Below are 20,439 nucleotides of genomic sequence, written 5' to 3' on the forward strand. Positions count from 1 at the left end.
TGAAGTGGAGAATAAAATGTTATTTTATCGCTAACCGTCATTAAAGTCATTCATTATTGTATTCATTTGCCCTCATTTGCGGCAGTAAAGTAACACTTTATTGTACTGAAAGAAGAATTTTACTTTACCTGCCGCGATTAATCAAATTAACCAAGATTGAATGTAACTGGTCGATGGCAGTAATCGAATGGCGAGTATTTGTGTGAACTTAAAATTTATTTACTTTAATCATTAAAAATATTATACACAATTTGCGATATTATCAGTAGTAATTGCACAAGAGCTCTAAAATTATCGAATTTTTCCCGAGTGACACTTTGACAGTTTTAATTTCACGACCCGAAGGGGAGTGAAATTATGTCAAAGTGTCACGAGGGCAAAAATTCGATAATAATTTTAGAGATCGAGTGCAATTTGTTGCGATTATTTCATGAATAAAACTGTTCAAAATCAAAATTTTATTGTAATTTATTTATGTATGTACAAATTAGTACAATTAAACACACAGTTGTTATAAATATTTGACGGATATTATTAAAAAATATCAGTTTAATTTTTATTTTTGTAGCTTTCTATTGGTCAGAATCTCCTATGAATGAAATAATCAATTAAATTTATGTCAAAAAGTGAAATTCTGTAGTATTTTGTAATTATATTCATATAAAATAAATTAAAACTTGACCGATTTAGCAATTATTTAATATTGATAACTACTTATCGATTAAAAATCGAAAGAGGCCATCTTGCAAAAGTTATCTGTCACCACTGTCATGAAATTATTATGACATATAAAATTGAAAAAGTTCTAAATTGTAAATTGCAAGTAAGTGTTAAAACCAATATCAAATTATTGTAGAAAGTGAAATTGTAGATAAAATATATTTTGGCATTGTCCAAGCTGTCAAACTTTCAGTACTTCATTCTTCAGTTTTTCGTTCTGGGATTATTTAAATTAAATATGATTAATTTTACGAAATAATGAAGATAATAAAATTAAAAAAATGAGATTTTGAAGAAGTTAAATAAACGACAGATTTCTATTAATTTTTTTTATAAATTTTATATTATTTTTTAAATAATTACAGAGCCCAAACTCTTACGTAGTCAATTTTAAGGTGCGAATAATCGGAATTAAAATTCTAAGTTTTTTCCAATCAAATTAAGTTGGCGATAAAATTTTGTATGCACCACGTCAGTAAAGACACTTTATCGAACTCGTCTGTTACTCGCCTCGCTCGCTACGCTCGCTCTTCTCGTAATATCAGACTCATTCCATAAAGAATCACTTTACTCACTTGGTACATAAATAACTATTATTATGTGGTTACTTTAATTTTATTTTATTGTATTGGGATAAAATAATGTATTTTTATTTTAATCAAACCTGCGTTTTACTGACTCTGTTGTCCAGAAGAACTATCCATTACAACTTTGTGTATTTCTTTGTGTCTTCAATTTATTTTTATTTCAATATTTCCTATTACTAGGAAGATATGCAGATACATGTAACAAATACGTTTACTTGATTAAATATTCAGTAATTTTTTTTTGTAGTAACAGGAAGGGATTTACCTATTTAAAAAAAATAATTTCTGTGCAGAAATATCAGCTTGAGTTGTTGGTTTATTGACGTAATGCTAAAATGTTGTCGACATGCTCATCATCATCATCATGGTTTTTTGATTATCAAGTGAATGAGTATGCAGAATGTGTTCCATATAAATGGTAATTATAATTCAAACCAGACGGGCAGGCGTCTCCTCCGAACCATCTGGCAAATGAACACGATGGCTCATTATATGCGGAAGCTCGGGCTATTGTCGGTTAGCACACGGACAAGAAAGTTTATCTTGATGCTCAGATGATATCGTGTCAATTAATGATGGGACGTACATACGTGTATGCAGAATGTAAATTTGCATCACACGTGTAGTTTAAAACAATAATTCCATAGTGGCATAAAAAATATTAAACAACACGTTTGTTTTGCAATATTCTTAAACAAATACAAAGTCATTTTTTTACACAAACAACTCTGTTTTTATTGCAATTTCTAAGACACAGTTGGCAAAAAGATACGACGAATGCAGGTTAATTAATATGATGAACCGTGCATGGAAAATTTTTGAAGTTATACTTCTTTAGGTGCGATTGAAATTGAGGGTGAATTCTGTGCTCTGTGCGTAAAGAGAGTTTAGTCCTAAAACACAGTTCTGAGATAAACGCGTTTAAAGTTTGCAACGTCCCATGGCGCACTTAATAACTCATTAGTGTACAGTGTGTTAAGTCCCAAAATTGTGGGACTTAACACACTGAGTCTTCCTGCTTCTTAAATAATCATGCATCTAAGTTCAGGACCTAACACGCTTTACACATATTGTTTTTCATTAATATCTCAGTTTAGAAATGGAATTGGACTTGACAAATTATACACACATGTAGATATCAAATTCTAACATACAGATAGTGCATTTTCTAATTTCGACTATTTTTGGACTTAACTCGCTTTACGCAAAAGAGCACAGAATTTATATTGGTCTGCGCGCATGCGCACACCGACAGTTTGGTATTAGTCTTTATACGGGCTCTGATTGGGTGTTGAAATGATCTGTCAATAATTATTCAATATGGAGGTTATCGGTAAACAAAAATGTGGTGTAATATATTAGTTTTTATTGTTGTGAGGACAGAAATAAAATCAAATTTATAATTATAGTGACTTTTTAAATAGTTTTGAAAAGCCACAGGTACGTAATTCTAAATGTTTCAGTTGTATTCCAATAAAAAATTATCTTCATACCTATTTGGAAAATGTAAAAAAAATAATGTACTTACCTAGTACTTGCTATGCTATACCTCTAGTAGGCAATGCTTTAATTTACATAATCTGATTACGAACAAACTTTCTACAAATTTTCATCTAATGTATCGTTTTCTTACTCTACATATTGTTGTATTTTGATTCGACAAAAATCAAACTAATAAAAATTCACATAAACAAAATGTCAAAAAGTTGTTCAGTTTGTGTATATTCCCACATGACGTATACGCGAAGGTGGTGCAGTTTGAAATCGCTTCGACTCTCGTACGGCGGGATACACGGGAAGTAATTTCAAGCCCAATGCAAGTTATATCATTTTTTTTATTTTTTTTTATAGATTTTATGATTGTAAGTATATTATTATATAATTTTTTTCAGAAAATACGTATTTAGTTAAAATTTTTGGCAACAATTATTGTTCAGAAATCATTTGTGGCATTTTTGAATGTGTTTGTGTGTGTTTTATTCTTTTATTTTTTTAATTTTTGATATTGTTTTAATAAAAATTTTTGGAAAGTAGTAGAGAAACTGTTTAAAGTATATTGATTTCGTTGAAATCATATAATAGAAGTATAACTTCTTACGTGCGTACAAAGTACACACATTCTTTTTTCTTCGTATTAAACAGCTGAAATGAAATCCCTTGAAAAATGGACGATAAGACACTATGGGATAGAGCTAAAGGTATAGACATACGACGAAAGATACACGTTGGAGAATATTAATAACTAGGTAAGAAACATAAGAGTAGAATGGAAAGACCACATAAGTCGAATGGCAACAAAAATAGACGAGAAAATAGTAAGGATGGTGAGAGTCGGTTCTCAATAAGAAGAAGATAAATGCTAAGACCACGAAAATAATGAAACGGCAACTTACTGAAGGCACATTGAAAAAAGACGGACACATGTCTACACTTCTTATTCTTCTTCTTGTATGTAGGCTTTAAAGCCTGTTTCTTCTTCAATATTAGCTTCCTAAATTGTTTAAATTATCTCACCAACTTTCTCTTGGTCTGCCAATACTTCTCCGGCCATTTGGTGACTTATCTCGTGCTATTCGTACTATCCTATCCTCTACCATTCTACTAATGTGTTCGTTTCACTCCTGTTTCCGTTTTGTCACCCATCCATTAATGTCTTCTACATTTGCATAATCTTCTTATGTTTTCGCCTCTCTCCCTATCCAACAGACTTTTCCCCGATAATCGTCGAAGTATCTCCATCTCTGTTGTTTCTAGGAGTCGTCTCGTTTTAGATGTGTCAGGTCTTGTCTCCGCCGTGTATGTCAATATAGATCTAATAACTGCTATAGCTGCTTTATAGATTCTTGCTTTTGTGTCTTATCTTAGGTGTTTGTCTTTCCAGATTGTATCATTAAGAGATCCCGCCGCCTTACTTGCTTTTAAGCTTTGTTGTCGTACTTCCTCTTCAACATCACCGTAACTGGTTATATCTATTCCCAGATTTCAAAACCTTGCTTCCTGCTTTATAGTCTAGGAAATGAAGCATTTTGGCTCGCAATTTTTTCGTCCAGCATGGATTTACTTGAAATTTTCACAGAAGGTGAGGAATAGCCTAAGTAGCATTTTTATATCATGTTGCTGTACGCTAAAACCTTGGGGGTAGTTGCCACCCCATCTCGGGGTGGGAATTTTTCATTACATTTTAACCATTGAAATCGATGGAAAAAGTAATTCTAAGAAAAAAAATGTTCTTTGCGTTTTCTTCGTAAAACTAATACTTTTCGAGTTATTCGCAGTTGAAAGTGACAGCATTTCGACGGAAATTCGTCTTTTTTAGAGGGTTTTCTGAGAATAACTAGAAAAATATGCATTTAATAAAAAAATGTGGATAATGGAATTGTGGCTTTTAGAAACGTAAACAAAATTCTATTTCTACAATTTTCCTACGACAAATACAAACCGAGATACGGTATGGTAAAGTTTAGGTTTTTTTGTCAAATAACGGGAAAACTTTGCCATTTTTTGAAGAAAACTTACAGAATCTTTTTTCAAGTATACAATTATTCCTTTCAAAGAAAGAAACAAGAAAGTTTCTAGCATAAAATTCAGCGACTTATGATCAAAATAAATTCGGTACCTACTTTTTTCTTCGAAAAAATCAGTAAAAACAACCCCCTAACTACCCTCCTAATTAAAGTTTATCTTCACCTTTTTGTAGTTATTTTTAAATATATACATATTATCAATACATCCAAGAGGTTTGGTCAATTTAAAAGGACTAATTTTAGAAAAATTGGAGTTTAAATATAAATTGATTTTTTACAATTTCGTATTTTTCACCGTTTACTTCAAAATATCTCCTGAAATACTGGAGATACAAAAAAAAATGATTTATTAAAAAAAATTGTACCTTTTTTAATAACGAAAATTCCCTTATATATAGGTTTTCATGACAGTGAATAGCTAGCGAGATATATCTGTTTAAAACCTCTATGTACGAGAAAACACCCCCTTATTCGAGCACTTTAAACCCACCCCGATTAAAAACTAAGGGATCCTACGGACTTTAATTATCACAGTCTTATATCTCTTCAAAAATCCTACAAAATCATTTTTGAAAAAAACTTTTTATCGCCAAAAATGAAGGAGCTATGTTTATAAAACGATTTTTTTTTTCGAAAATTTCGAATTGTCCGCTTATGGAGCATTTTCAATGTATGTATAATACCACAGAACCGGTTCGAATACTGGAAGATGTATTCAAATGGGAAATAAGCCACAATTTTATCTAAAAATGATTTTATTTATGATTTTTTGATTATGATTTTTGTGGCGGATATTCTTGAGTTGGGATTGATTTCATGTAATTGAATGAACTATCTTTTAGTAAAGTCGTCCCAGGAACGCAACTCATCAATATTGGCAATATCATTTTAAAGTCGTCTACTTTAAAATGTATAATACGTGTCTGAATTGCCGATATAAATGAGTCAGCTTAAATAAATTATTAGAAGAATTTTTTACTAAGCAACAACATTTTTGTTTATTTAGTATTATTTTGTATTTTGACAACGACACCCGACTTGGGCGTCGAAACGTTAATAAAATCATTTTTAGGTAAAATTGTGGCTTATTTCCCATTTGAATATACTTGATTATAAAAATGCCACAAGAAAATAGCTTCAGAACAACTGGAAAATGACTAAGAAACTATTTGAATTTGTAAATTTGTGAATTACGTATTTGTAAATTCGTATTTTTGTGTAAATAAATGTTTTTGTAATTTTTAATTCTACTTTCTTTTCTGTATAGATCTATTAAATTATCTACAGTGGAACCTCGATAACTCGGATTAATCGGGACCGCGGCCGATCCGGGTTATCGAAAATCCGGGTTAGCCGGAGAATATAGTAAAAATTAATAAATAACCTCAATTACAATTACAAAAACATGAAACACATATGCACAGTACACATCTAAATTACGTATAGGGGAATACGGGGCGGAATGGACCGGCGGGGCAGAATGAGATTTGTATTTTTTGAAGTGTGTATTATGCTGCCATCTACGATATTTGGTAGTAAGCTACGCTCCGATGAGTAGTTCTGTATCTGGTAGTCGCCATTGTTCACTGCGAAGCGAAGGTGGTATTTATAACGTATTTGTGAATTTCAGTTTTTTTGTTGCATATTTTGTCCATTTCAGATTTGAAGGTAGGTGGTTAAATTTTTCTTATTGCTTATTCAGCATTATGTACTATTGAAATAGACATTTTAGCTTGCTGTAAACTCCCATAGTTCTTTAAAATATTGCTATATAACCTCACAAAACTTTGAAATTCAAAATAACGAACTTTGGGGCAGAACGGTACGGGGCAGAATGAGACATGTCTCATTCCGCCCCGCTTTATCTTTTATTGCTTAAGAAAAAACTACCTTCAAGTTTTCTTGTTACAGATGGTGCGAAACTATGTTAGAAAAACAGAGAGACAAAGTTGGCCTGTAGATTCTATGGAACAGGCAATATCCGCAGTAATTGACGGTAATACAAGTTTAGACAAAGCCTCGTCTCAATATGGTGTACCAAAATCAACATTGGCTCGATATGTGAAGAAAAAGCGGGATAGTCCGGAATTTCGCATTAACAAACAGTCAGGAAAATGTACGTGTATTTTCAATGAACAGCAGGAGTTAGAGCTTGCTAATTACGTTAAAAACATGGAAAAAAGATTGTTTGGATTATCCATGAAAGATTTACGCAGGCTAACGTATCAGCACACCGCAATGGAATCGTTCATAATTTTAACCAAATTAATCAAACAGCAGTACAAGACTGGATTAATGGCTTTTTGAAGAGACATCCCGATTTAAGTATAAGAAAACCTGAGGCAACCTCTGGAGCTCGTGCGATGGGCTTTAATCGGGTAGCTGTAGTACAATTCCAAACTCTTCTAAAAGAATGCATTGATAAATATAAACTGAATTATGATCGTATCTGTAATTGTGATGAGACCGGCATTAGCGTGAATCCAAAAGGACATTCCAAAATCATAGCAACGAAAGGGAAACGGAAGGTAGGCACGCTAACATCATCTGAGAGAGGTGAAACTGTGACTGTGGAGTTGTGTTTTTCTGCCAGTGGATCTTACATGGCCCCGATGTTAATTTTCTCCAGTAAACGGAAGCAGCAAGAGTTCGAGTTGAGTTTGCCACCTGGAGGTTGGGCAGAAGTCTCCGACTCGGGATGGATTACAACCGAAACGTTTGTCAGTTGGTTTAAAAAATTTATATATTTTTCTAATGCCACAAAAGATGCTCCTCTTTTGCTTCTGTTCGACAGACATTCGACACATACGAAGAACATTGAACTCATTGATCTTGCTCGAGATAACGGAGTTATATTGCTCTGATTTCCTCCCCACTGTTCGCACCGTCTTCAGCCTTTAGATGTTTCACTGATGAGGCCTATTAGTATTTATTATGAAGAGGAAGTGCGAAGATGGTTAAGATCAAACCCTGGAAAAGTAGTGACTTTATTTTAGATTGCATCGTTGTTTGGAACTGCATTTATTAATGCAGCTACAATGAAAACAGCACTGAACGGCTTCAAGAAAACAGCAATTTGGCCTCTAGATGTTAATGCATTTACTGAAGACGATTTCCTTCCATCTGCACCAACAGATATTCAAATAGAAATAGATGATAATTTGGAGCCCAGAAATGCCAATGATTTGTCAACGACAAATGAAGTAGCCGAGGAGGAACAAATTAGTCAAAATGATGCCACCACTGAACTCATCGGAACAAACTCTAAAACACCAGCATCTAACGGTGAACACCTACCCGTTCTTCCTCAGTGTTCATGGATGCCAGATCCTGTTCAAATTCCTTCAGCTACAAGTAACCTAACGTCATTTCCGACTGCTTCTCCTCAACATGTTCTACCGATACCGAAAATGGAACAGAATAAGAAAAGAAATTCTCGAAAAAAGGGAAAAACAGCAATTCTGACTTTATCGCCATATTTCGAAGAGTTGAAAAAGGCCAAGGAAGAAACAAAAACTAAGGCGGCTAAAAAAGTAGAGCGAGTAAAAAGAAAAGTCAGCTTCAGTAAAGACGGAAGTAAAGCCACTAAAGAGAAAGTGGTTAAAAAGAAGAGGGTGTTGTTAAATAAAGGTCTGAAAGACAAGACAAGAGACTCTGATTCCAGTGACACTGAAGATGATGCCGAGTGTTTATACTGCCAAGACTTCTATTCAACTTCCAATGAAGGATGGGTAGCATGCTCATCGTGCTACAGTTGGGCACATAATTCTTGTGCAGACGTAGATAATGAGGATGATGAATCAGTTTTCATCTGTGAATTATGTGTACATTAAAAATTGTGTTAGGCGTAATATTAATAAAAGTTATTTCCCACTAATTATACTTTTTTCCATGCTTTTCTTATGACTCTATTCATTAAAGCCTATTAAAAAAATTAAATCCCGTTCTGCCCCGCATACGGGGCGGAACGGGAAAAGTGAACTACTTTTCGTATCAAGTAAAATTGTCAACTATCTTTATTTTTTCTAAAGTTTTATTCTATTTATTATCTTTAAGAATAATTGATTAATTAATTTCTGCATTTTGTTTTCATTTTCACTAAAAACTTGTTGACTAGCCAAGGCATCAACATTAGACGTGCCATTCCGCCCCGTGTTCCCCTAGTTGTATAGAGTGTAGAGTTTTGTTCATTTCTTGGTAAAAAACTCAGTCATACTGTAGAGATGTACCGACACCATAATATGGTAGGTCTGGATCCTGCGTACAAAAAAAATTGATAAATAGCAAGCTGAAAATTTGTTATTAGCTTAAGGGTGTCTAGTCGGACAAACATTAATATATGGGAACACTGGAACAGGGGAAGTTTTAACTGTGGAACAGGTTAAAAATTTGGAACGGTCAGACCACGAAAACGGCACATGTATTTTTTCCGACAGAACAGACTTAAACTCTCCGAACAGAGATTAAACTCTCATGCAAAAATCAGACTGCTATTTATCACCAAATTGGCGTTTTAATGAGTGGAACATGTAGAATTTGTCAAATGACAGGAATTATGACAGATGATAAATAGCAGTCTGATTTTTGTATGAGAGTTTAATCTCTGTTCGGAGAGTTTATGTCTGTTCTGTCGGACGAAACAAATGTGCCATTTTCGTGTTCTGACCGTTCCAAATTTTTGACCTGTTCCACAATTAAAACTGCCCCTGTTCCAGTGTTCTCATATATCAAAGTTTATCCGACTAGACACCCTTAAGCTATTAATAAATTTTTAGCTTGCTATTAATCAACTTTTTTTTCATACGCGGGATCCAGACCTATGGTAGCATAATATCATATTATGATGCTGCAATAAATTTATTTTAAAGATTCGTCTTTATCAATCCTACGTAATGTTTCTAGTTTCTTTTCCATTGTCACTGCAACATTTTTACGTTTTGTTACCATTACGTAGACAAAGCAAACACAATCTGAAGCACGATTACATTACAGAACGGAAGTGATTAATAGGCTGTACTACACACAATACAAGAATTTTTAAATAGTCACGTCTTTTTTAAACAATGCTAAGACAGTTTGACATAAATAAAGAAAAAGGAATACAGACAGGTGTCTGTTCTTTCCGATAAGCTGAGACGGTCGCTCTGGCTGCCGCCGTGTGCATGAATCATTTTTACTATTGTACTTATGTGTTCAAATTACACAAATACACATTATCTCTGAAATATTATTTGGCCTACATACATTTTTATTTGATAAAATTGTTAAATTGTTTATTTGTTAAATTTTTGTCTGATGAAAATCGGTCCGGGTTAGCCGGACTTCCGGGTTATCGGGGGCCGACTTATCGGGGTTCCACTGTACTTATAAAAATTGTAATGTTATTAAGGGTTAAAATACTATGATATTATATCCTAAAGCATAAAACAATCATCATTTAACCAATCAAAACCAAATTTTACCCCTTTTAAAGTGTACAATGTTTTTATATAATTTTTGACAATAAGGGGTAGTTTACACTTCTAAAAATAATCAACGCCCTTAAGCATGATATAGAATATGCAGTACAGGGTGAGGTGATTCTAAATTTTTATGTAAAACGATGCAAGCCGAATTTATTGTTTTAGGATAAGTAAATAAATTTTTTATATTACGCTCCAACATAGGTGGTTTCTAGGGTTGAACTATTATGATAGTATATCTTAAAGCATAAGACAATCATTATGTAACTAATAACAACCAAATGTTGACAATATTAATGTTTAAAATGTTATTTTATAATTTTTTACAATTTTTTACAATTAGGGGTAGTTTTCACCCTTAAAAATCCAAAAGCGTACAACGGCTCAATATAGAAAATGAACTAGATGGTGAAATGAGCCTTATCCCAAATTTTTGTACAAATCGATGTTGGACGAAAAAATTGCGAGGTTTTGCCATTTTTTCAGATTCATTTCCTCGACTATTATTATTTCCCCATCAATTTCGATTTTACATCGTAGTGGGTATTTAGATGATGTCATACATTTGGTTTTTTTGTTTACATGTCTACATAAAAGGAAGAGAAAAGGAAGTATTATTTACGGGAGAATAAGAAGTCCTTACGAAAGAGACCTAGAAAAAACACAGTTTGAATTTAGAAATGAGCTGGATACCTAATCGTGAGGCACTTTTAAGCTTAAGTTAACTTCTTAGAAAATAAGATAAATTAGCAAAACATTGAAAGAGATACTTTAAATATCTGGGATGCAGCATTACACACCAACTAGCCCCAAATAAAGAGATCAAATTCAGAATTGAAGCAACTCGCGTAACGTCTCTAAAAATGAGATAATTCCTTTGTAACTACAGCTTCAAATTAAAATTAAGTCAAAGAATGATCAATTCCTACATTTAGTCAGTGTTGTTACATTTTACGGAGACCTGGACTCTGAAATCTGATAATAGCAATCGCCTAGAGGCATTTGAGGCGGAGTTGCAAATAAGAATGCTCCAATAGCGATGCAGACCAACGAAGCTCTGTTAAATAGAATAATTTTTTTTTCGTCCAGGGAAGCATGTTACCCTTTAAGCATGTTCTTAATTTAATCTTTTAACATCGATGGTAGTCACAATATTTTCGCAAAATTTAATATGCAAGCCATATATTATGAAGTTACCACTTTAATTAGTGTGCTAGTTACAACAACTTAGTAGAATGTAAGTAATCTCCACATGTTTTTCTTATTAACAGTCACACTTTTAACCTTTTTGCCTTAATCTAACGTGGAAATATTTCATTCTAGGCACTGAAGATGTTCTTAAGTAGAACGAAAACGTTTTGCACGACATATTATGAAGTTTTTTAATAAACTATTTTATACCAGTATACAACTTGAAGTTTTTACTTTTGTATGAGTTTTTAGAATAAATACCGTTTGTGATAAACCATATAAAGAAAAAAAATTCATACCTAGGATGTCTTAGAGGATACAACTACAGAATCCTTCAGCTTATCCATTATGAAAAGTAAAATAGTAAAATAGAGTGTCCCAGCGAAATTGGAAGGAAGTAGGATGTCATGGCTCAAGAACATTCACGATTGGACAGGAATACGCAGTGCTAAACATCCATTCCGATTGGCTGAAGACGAATACCGTGAAGAACTCGCCAATATAATTATCAAAGTTAGTGGGACCTAATATGCCACTGAAAAAACAAGAAGAATTTTCATAGAGATGCAAAAACTTATAGACACTGCACAAGTCATATAACAATAATAATTACACTATAGCAGTTGAGAAAGCTTACTAAAAATCTTCAATATTCGTTGAAAATCGTTCTAGATTATTTTTTAAGGAGTTTAGCTATAAAGAAAATTTTTATTGTGTGAAAATAAATAATGTGCTGTTTTTTAATAACTATTAAACTTGGTTTATTTTTTTTCTTACTACTTCACATATTAAGATCCATTTATCTAACTTCGTTTTACTAAATAACTCAGTAAAATTTTCTGTTCGTAGCTAGAGCCTTTAGTCTCAAATTCACGCTCTGCTAACCCCTACATAGCTACATAGCTATTGACTGGAATAATTCAAAAAGAGGATCCCAAACAACGTAGTATATTGAACCGTGTGTTGACTGTCACACCTTACACACAGATTTGTGTGGGTTTATTTAAATTTCTGGTTTTAAAGTTTATATATAAATGAAGCAATCAAATTTAGTATAGTGGATTAATTACTTTTTTAAAGTTATATAACAAATGCGTTATTATTATTAAACTTAGACTCATATGTAACAAGCTGAAAATGCGAGCATTATCATAACGAAAACTTTGTATATTTACGTATTTTAATTCATAATATGGAAAATTTGCTATTATGAAAAGTTGTTCAGAATAAAAATTATGTTTTAATGTGCAATTATATCATCCTAATTTAAATGTTGTGAATTATAAAGGTACTTTACTCTTGATCGAATTTCATATTTTTTATATAACTCGTATAAAATTAATAAAATTTGATATATGATGGTTGCATCATAAATCTTAGACCATGAAGAGCTTTTTATGAGAAATAACTTTTCTTCGTCAAATTAAAAATAAAAGAGTTATAAATGAAAATGTTGTTGGTATCCATAATTTGAGAAAAATCTTCAAATATTTTTTCCCATTAGAAGGATGTCATTGCACATATAAGACCATAATTTTTTATTCCAAACAACATTTCATATATTCCATTCGCTAAACTCAGACACAACTGGCTAGTGATTTTAGTCAGTAATTTTGCCAATTCGGCAAAAAAATAATTACTAAATAGTTAATCATTACTAAATAATTAGTAATTTTGCCAATTTCGGAAAAATTGGCAAAAAACAAAAAAATTACCTACTAAAATCACTAGCCAGTTGTGTCTGAGTTTAGCGAACCGATTATAATAACAATTTTCATTTCATAACAAATGGAACAGTCCATTTATCATTAGGTAGTCCCAATAAAGGGGAGGCCGTATACTCGTATAAACCTTTTTAAAGTTAATAAATTATAGCTTTCAAAATAAACTCAAATTGTATTTTTGAACATCTTATTTATTTTATATAATAACTAAATTCACTATCAAATATCATTGATATTTTATTAATACTTAATTTAAAATTTAGGTTGACATTCACAAAATGTCAAACTCAAATGTAAATAACCTATGCTTTGCTTAACAAATTAAGATTTGAAAAACTAACCTACTTACCATAAACGATTTCAGCTGACGTTTAGTGTGTCAGCGGAAAATAAAAGGATTGTGACGTCACATTTTAGACTTTGAGGTCGATTATCTCGAAGACGGTTAGAGATATCCAAATACCGTTTTCAGATTTTGATTCAGAAGACAAAACTACATAAGAATCCATCGATCCCCTACTCTAATTTTGCAGGAGTGGCTACGCAATAACACACAGACTTTGCGAATTTGTAAACGAAAAGTTCTCGTTGAAAATAGTAAAACCAAGCATAACAATTTTTTTCTGATCATTCCTTCTCTCTCTTGTACTATCTCTATTGGAAGCATTTGGAAGATTACAAAGAGTATTCAAACCAAACTGAAATATGAACTTTTAAAAACAAGATAGTCAACAAGCTCTAAGCAACTTGGGAACTACGGAACGAAGAATGCTCAACAATAAGCTCAGAGATAGCAAATCTAATAAAGAAATAAGAAGACAGTCAAAAGTAGCAGGTATAGTCCAAAAGATTGTCATTTTAATATGTAACTTGGCAAGAATTGGCAGAACACCTAACAAGAATACTTCTGTAGAGCCACATTTCAAACGCTTTCAGCCTTTTTTAAAGCTCTATGCCTATAATTTATTGAAGATTGAAAATACCATAACATACCATAACAAATAAATGTTAAGTGAATAATAAATGAGGAAGAAATTGGCAGACAGTTTGATGAGACCACAACATGTAATGATTGGAAGCAGCACAGACGTACTTTAAGAAATTTGCGTGGTAGTTTGGAAAGAAAAATCATGGAACTGAAAGCAGTGATACCAAAATTAAAATCTATTTGGAAATACTTCTATAATTACTGAATAATTTGGAAAAGTTCATTTTCAGGCCTATTTTCCAACAGATAGCGTCTAACTCATTTAGTCTTTTCTTTACTTCTTCTAGGTCACCAGTTATAAGGATTATGTCATCTGCAAAATGAAAATGATTTAACTTAAAAAAAGAAAAAAGTAACATCTTGTATGTGAATGATTAAATAATGTAATAATCTGCAGCGGAATCAAATTATTTTTGTACAGTATTTATCTCTAGTGTTCGTGTCTAATAAATTTCATTAAATATTGCTGATTTCATACAACAATTACGTTGTGCCTGACAGGCTCAATTTGGTCCATCGAGCCGGATAGCGAGAAAAATATTTTCTCTCTCTCTCCTTCTTATTATCCCTTTAAACCTACCTGCTAGCAACTAACCAAAGGTTATATCGAGAATATCAGAAAAAAAATATGAAAAAAAATTTTTAAGAAACGCTTTTCTTTAGTTACGAGTGACTAAAATTAAAAATATTATAAAAAAATCAACCAAAAAGCAAAAAATAAAAAGAAATTGAAAAAATCTAACAATTTCTACAAAGAAAAGCGTGGCGCGTCTTCATCGAATAAACGGTTTTCGCCCCACGCTTTTCTTTAACGAATGTGTTAGATTTTTTAAATTTTTCTTATTTTTTGCTTTTTAGTTGATTTTTTTATAATATTTTTTAAATTTAGTCACTCGTAACTAAAGAAAAGCGTTTCTTACAAATCTTTTTTCATATTTTTTTATTTTTTACTTTTTAGTCTTACAATTTTCAAACATTAAAATATATCGTCATGTTTATTAAAATATGTATAACACATATTATGATGTACTAACATGAAAAGTAGTCGGAATTGGCAAAAAATTTGAAAAATTTATTGTTTATTTATGAAGCATAACGTAAACAATTAAAGTAAAAAGTGAAATTATGTATAGTTCATATCACTAGCTACGATCCGTAAAAGTTTCAAGTTTTTACATTGTAAAAAACAAGAGAATTTAAGCATTTTCCATTAAAATCGTTTTTTTTTTATTTAAACAATTATTAAACATAAAAAAAATTATTGACTATTCGTGTATTGTTTCCGCGATTGCATATATCTGCAAATTTTCATTCATTTGCATTCGAGAAAAGGCAGTCAAATTAACGTCTAAAGATTTGACGCAAACTATTCAACTAAATAAAAGCGTTAAAAAAAAAGAAATATGTAATAAATGAAGTATTTATACATAGATTTTGATTCTTGAATAGTTTTGAAAGGCCCTGTATATAAATGATTAAATAATGTATAAATCTGCAGCGCAATCAAATTATTTTTGTATAATATTTATCTGTAGTGTTCGTGTCTAATAAATAACATTAAATATTGCTGATTTCATACAACAATTACGTTGTGCCCGGCAGGCTCAATTTGGGGGATTGCAATTTGTACCAGATGCAAAGTGGTCTACCGCACGTCAACAAATTTATTAGCCAGAATTCTACTTCAACGTTTCAATTTACTTTGATAGAAATTCATCATCAATATTTACAACTTTGGCGTCGAATAATTTTCAACGGACCGGTTAGTTGAGCAAGTTTTATCTGACACAAAGTTATTTAGTGGGAACTCGAAAAGATGTAAACTCTCATTTATTTAGGAAATTCAAAAGAAATGACATCTCTGTTAAACTTAAGACATGACTATCAGTGTTTAACCCATTCGCTGCTGATCACGCGCCAGTGCGTGATGTGGTTACTTCAGTCAGGTGCCATTCACGCGCCAGCGGTGATACGGTTAGCATATAAACATTCCGTATATGTATTTGGAACCTAGGAGTTTTCTATTGGTTCTTTGCAGCACGCGGTCATATTTTAACCAATAGGCGGCGAGGTTCCAAACGCATATACGGAATGTTATTCGGTGCCAAATTCATATACGGAATGTTAAATATTCTTACACCGAAAAAGATAAATTTTTATTAGAGTCTGTTAAAAGGAGATTGATTTTAAAATACCTGTTACTGTATTATTAAATAAAAATAAAACAATTATAGTATTTGGAATGTTATTTGGTGCGAAATTCATATACGGTATATTAAATATTCGTAGAGCAAAAAGACGGTTTTTATTAAAGCTAATTAAAATAAGACTGGGTTTTAATAATATATTATGCAACGATCATTTAATGATGGTCATTATGAAGCGATCATAAGGGATACGAAACGAGCCGCCCAGCGGCGAGTTTCGTATAGAGTACGAGCTTCATAATGATAATTAAATGCAAGTTGTATATACGATTTTTTCTATGATCATTCACAAAAAAGTATATTCGAATTTATTAATTTTGTAACGCAAACAAATTAAGTAGTTTGTCAGTCTGACAGTTTGTTTACATATTGAGAACTGTCAAAGCGTATGTATTTGACTCGCCATTGGTTATTGCGCGTGTGCCACCTTTTTCGCGAATGTCATATCGCGATTCTATTGGTTAAAATCTGTATCTTAATGAAAATCTGTATCACAATGAAGTTCATTATGATACAGGTAGTGACATCATAATTGATATATTATAGTATGAGAATAGAAAAATTATTGTTAATGTATTATTAAAGGTCCAAAAGGAAAAAGGTTTTCCTGTAGTTGGCTGTATACCATATACTCGTAATACAAAAAAAGAATAAAATCCTTTATAATAGGTCTATATTTAAAATCCCTAAAAAGGGCTACATTACAGAACTAGATTTCGATTGGTTGACCAATCATCATCAGTGCTTTCCTAAAATGAATATAACCTTATAAAATGGTGCAAAGGTTTTAAAATTTTGCTTACGGTTAAAAAAAGTTGTAGGTTATACTCACGTGATCTTACATGCTAAACACCAAAATATTAGTAATTATGCAATGTATGTAAATAAAATTTGTAATATTATATTTTGGTGGTTAGCATGGTAGGGTCACGTGAGTATAACTTACAACTTTTTCTAACCGTAGTCAAAATTTTAAAACCTTTGCATCATTTTATCAGGTTATATTCATTTTAGGAATGCACTGATGATGATTGGTCAACCAATCTAAAACTGGTTCTGTGATGTAGTCCTTTTTATGGATTTTAAATATATACCCTTTTTAAAGCACTTTATTCCTTTTTTTGTATTGTATTATTAAAGAATTAAACATACTAAACAACACGTGCAAGTCATTAAAAATCCTGAGAAAGCGAAAGCTTAGTCAAATAAAGAAATATATCTCTCAAATCTATATACCATCCCATTTATGAATTTCGCACCAAATAACATTCCATATAGGTAATCATTGTTTTATTTTTTTTTAATAATACATTAACAAAATAGGTATTTTAAAATCAGTCTTCTTTAACTGATTAATAAAAAGTCCTATTTGTTGGTCTTCGAATATTTAATATTTCGCATATGAATTTACACCAAATAACATTCCAAATACTACAATTGTTTTATTTTTATTTAATAATACAGTAACAAGTATTTTAAAATTATTCTCCTTTTAACAGACTCTAATAAAAATTTATCTTTTTCGGTGTAAGAATATTTAACATTCCGTATATGAATTTGGCACCGAATAACATTCCGTATATGCGTTTGGAACCTCGCCGCCTATTGGTTAAAATATGATCGCGTGCTGCAGAGAACCAATAGAAAACTCCTAGGTTCCAAATACATATACGGAATGTTTAGATGCATACGGTTACTTCAGTTAGGTGCCGTTCAATAAAATGGCTCCTAGCCGAGTTTTATCCTATTCGATTGGCGGCGATTGGGATCTTTTTTATCATTTGCCTGTATCTCAAAGCTGTCTGTAGGCTATAGTCTGTTCTATTATTATAGTTCTCGCTACTTCACATACTTCAGTCTCCACAATCGTCGGTCTTGGTAAGTCGTTTTCTTCTATCTTCGGATTAGCCTGACGCCTCGTATTCCATGGTTCCATTTTTTCCACGATTTTTGGGTTTCTATTTTAGCAGAGTGATTTCTTGTGAATTCCCACCACCGAAACAGCTCTAGTGATAATAAATTATAATAAATTTTGTGGAAGTGTTTAAAACAACAGTTTTCAGGGTTTTGTTGTTAGGTAAACTAAAAACTATTTATGAAATTAAGTATAAATATACATTTTTAACTGTTCAATTTTTTTTTCAGATTAAGTTACAGATTGAATCGCCCTCTAGAGGTAAGTGGGAATACTTATAATTTAATATCCCGTTTATTAATTTTATGTGTTTGTGTGTTTGTGTTTTATTGGCACTGGTTTAAGCAACCAACTGACCAGTCAATGTGTTTCAGTTCTATTTAGTACCTTCTTTAAAGGTAAAATATTGCAAAACCTCTAAATTTTAAATAACCACTTGTATTGACATGAAATTTGTCATACACTTAGATAACAAGTCAAAGAAAAAAAGTAATATTGTGCCGATGTGTGCTTTTGCCCTAGGGGTCAGTTTCACCCCCTTTTAGGGATGAAAAATATATATTCGAAATAAGTCCGGAAATAGATAAAATGACTAATTCTAAGCAACTTTTGTTCTATAAAGTTTTTTCACCAAGTTAATACTTTTCGAGTTATTTGCGAGTGAATATGTTAATTTTTCTACAAATTAACCACGTTTTCACACGGTTTCTCGAAAATAACTCAAAAAGTAAGTATTTGGTCAAAAAAAAATTTAATCAAAAATATAGCACGTAAGAAAGTGAAAAACATGGTGTATATGTTAGGTCACTGTACCTAGCAGAAGCAGAGTTATAGCTAATGAAAAATTGGTTCATATTCGTCAAATTCCAAATCGAAAATTTTAACGTGCCATAACCAAAAAACGAAGCACTTTTTTGAGGAAAAGTAATTTTACCTTTTTCAAAGTGTTTAAAAAATGCTTATTTTTGTTTTTTTAAAAAATTGTTTAGCATCAAAAGTAAACAAGTTACGCTCAAAGTAAAGTTGCTCCCTTTTTTGAAAATATTTGGAAAATCACCCCCTAATTATCATTTCAAATGAACTTAATTGTTACCACTTCACAAGTTTTTTACTCGCGTATGTATTGATCATATGATCTGTAAGTTTCATCGGTTCAAAGTCCTTATTTTTGAAAGAGCTATAGTTAAAATAGCTTAAATGAGTCACTTATCATGAGTGTATGCAAATTTAGAAACACCGAATCTTAACCAATTTTTGTCTTACAGAAAAACAAAAAAAAAAAATAAATAAAAAATATTCAGAAAAGTAAAGCTGATCTTTTTTATTGTTTAAAATCTTTGGTATCACTAAAATCTTTTAAGTTATTTTGAAAAAAAAAAGCATTTTTTCAGAACAACATTTTTTCAAAATTAAAATTTTAAAAAATTTTATTTTAAAACCAAATTTTTCCAAAAATAAGCACTTTGAATCGATGAAACTTACAGATCATATAAACACAACATAAGTAAAATAACTTGTGAAGCGGTAACGATTAATTTCATTTAAGTTACTAATTGGGGGTGATCTTCCTGTTTTTTTTTGCCAAAACAAAAGGGACCAACTTTATTTTGAGCGTAACTTGCTTATATTTGATGCTAGAATTTTTTTTATAAAAACAGAAATAAAGCTTTTTCCGCAAATCGCCAGGAAATTTTGACATTCCTGTCAAAATTTCTTGAAGAAAAAGTCAGGACTTCCTTACTGTAAGGAAATGTCATTTCCTTACTCTAAGGAAATGATATTTCCGTACAGTTGTTAGTGTTCTACATACATAATTAAAATTCAACCTCAATACGTTTCCATAGTAACCCAAGTAATTTTATTAGGAATTTCAAAGCACCATTTATTTGGGAATAAAATTATCGCGTTTTTTTTTAAATCAATCAATATCTGTCGAATTTTAAACGATTTGCGGAAAAATAGTATGTTTACCTCGTAGGAAAAGCCACATTCCTAGACTCTGTGTTGCTAAGTCTCGGCTTGCGCCTCGACTTAGCAATCTTCACAGTCGTCCAGGAATGTTAAGCTTTTCCTACACGGTAAACAATGTACTATTTTTAAACACTTTAAAAAAGTTGTAAT

The 20,439-nt window shown here is 31.6% G+C and overlaps 2 protein-coding genes across 3 annotated transcripts in view; both read left to right on the plus strand.

Moving 5' to 3' along the window:
• The window catches only part of LOC114334818 (uncharacterized), a 905,910-nt gene that overhangs the window by 376,624 nt on the left and 508,847 nt on the right, over positions 1 to 20,439 (plus strand). For both annotated transcript variants that reach the window (XM_050662384.1, XM_050662383.1), the window contains exon 2: positions 18,549 to 18,579. The gene's annotated coding sequence lies outside the window, so the exon portion shown is untranslated. The remainder of the gene's footprint in view (positions 1 to 18,548; positions 18,580 to 20,439) is intronic.
• LOC126891614 (PHD finger protein 13-like) lies at positions 3,472 to 8,664 on the plus strand. The gene is made up of 2 exons (XM_050660798.1): positions 3,472 to 3,505; positions 7,967 to 8,664. The coding sequence occupies exons 1-2, from the start codon at positions 3,472 to 3,474 to the stop codon at positions 8,662 to 8,664; spliced, it is 732 nt and encodes a 243-aa protein (XP_050516755.1).

This window comes from Diabrotica virgifera, chromosome 9, assembly GCF_917563875.1.
Source record: "Diabrotica virgifera virgifera chromosome 9, PGI_DIABVI_V3a".
NCBI lineage: Eukaryota > Metazoa > Arthropoda > Insecta > Coleoptera > Chrysomelidae > Diabrotica > Diabrotica virgifera.

Coding starts and splice junctions, on each gene's coding strand:
- LOC126891614 (XM_050660798.1), top strand. CDS start 3,472: ATGGACGATAAGACACTATGGGATAGAGCTAAAG. Junction 3,506..7,966: donor ACTATGGGATAGAGCTAAAG/GTATAGACATAC, acceptor CTGCACCAACAG/ATATTCAAATAGAAATAGAT.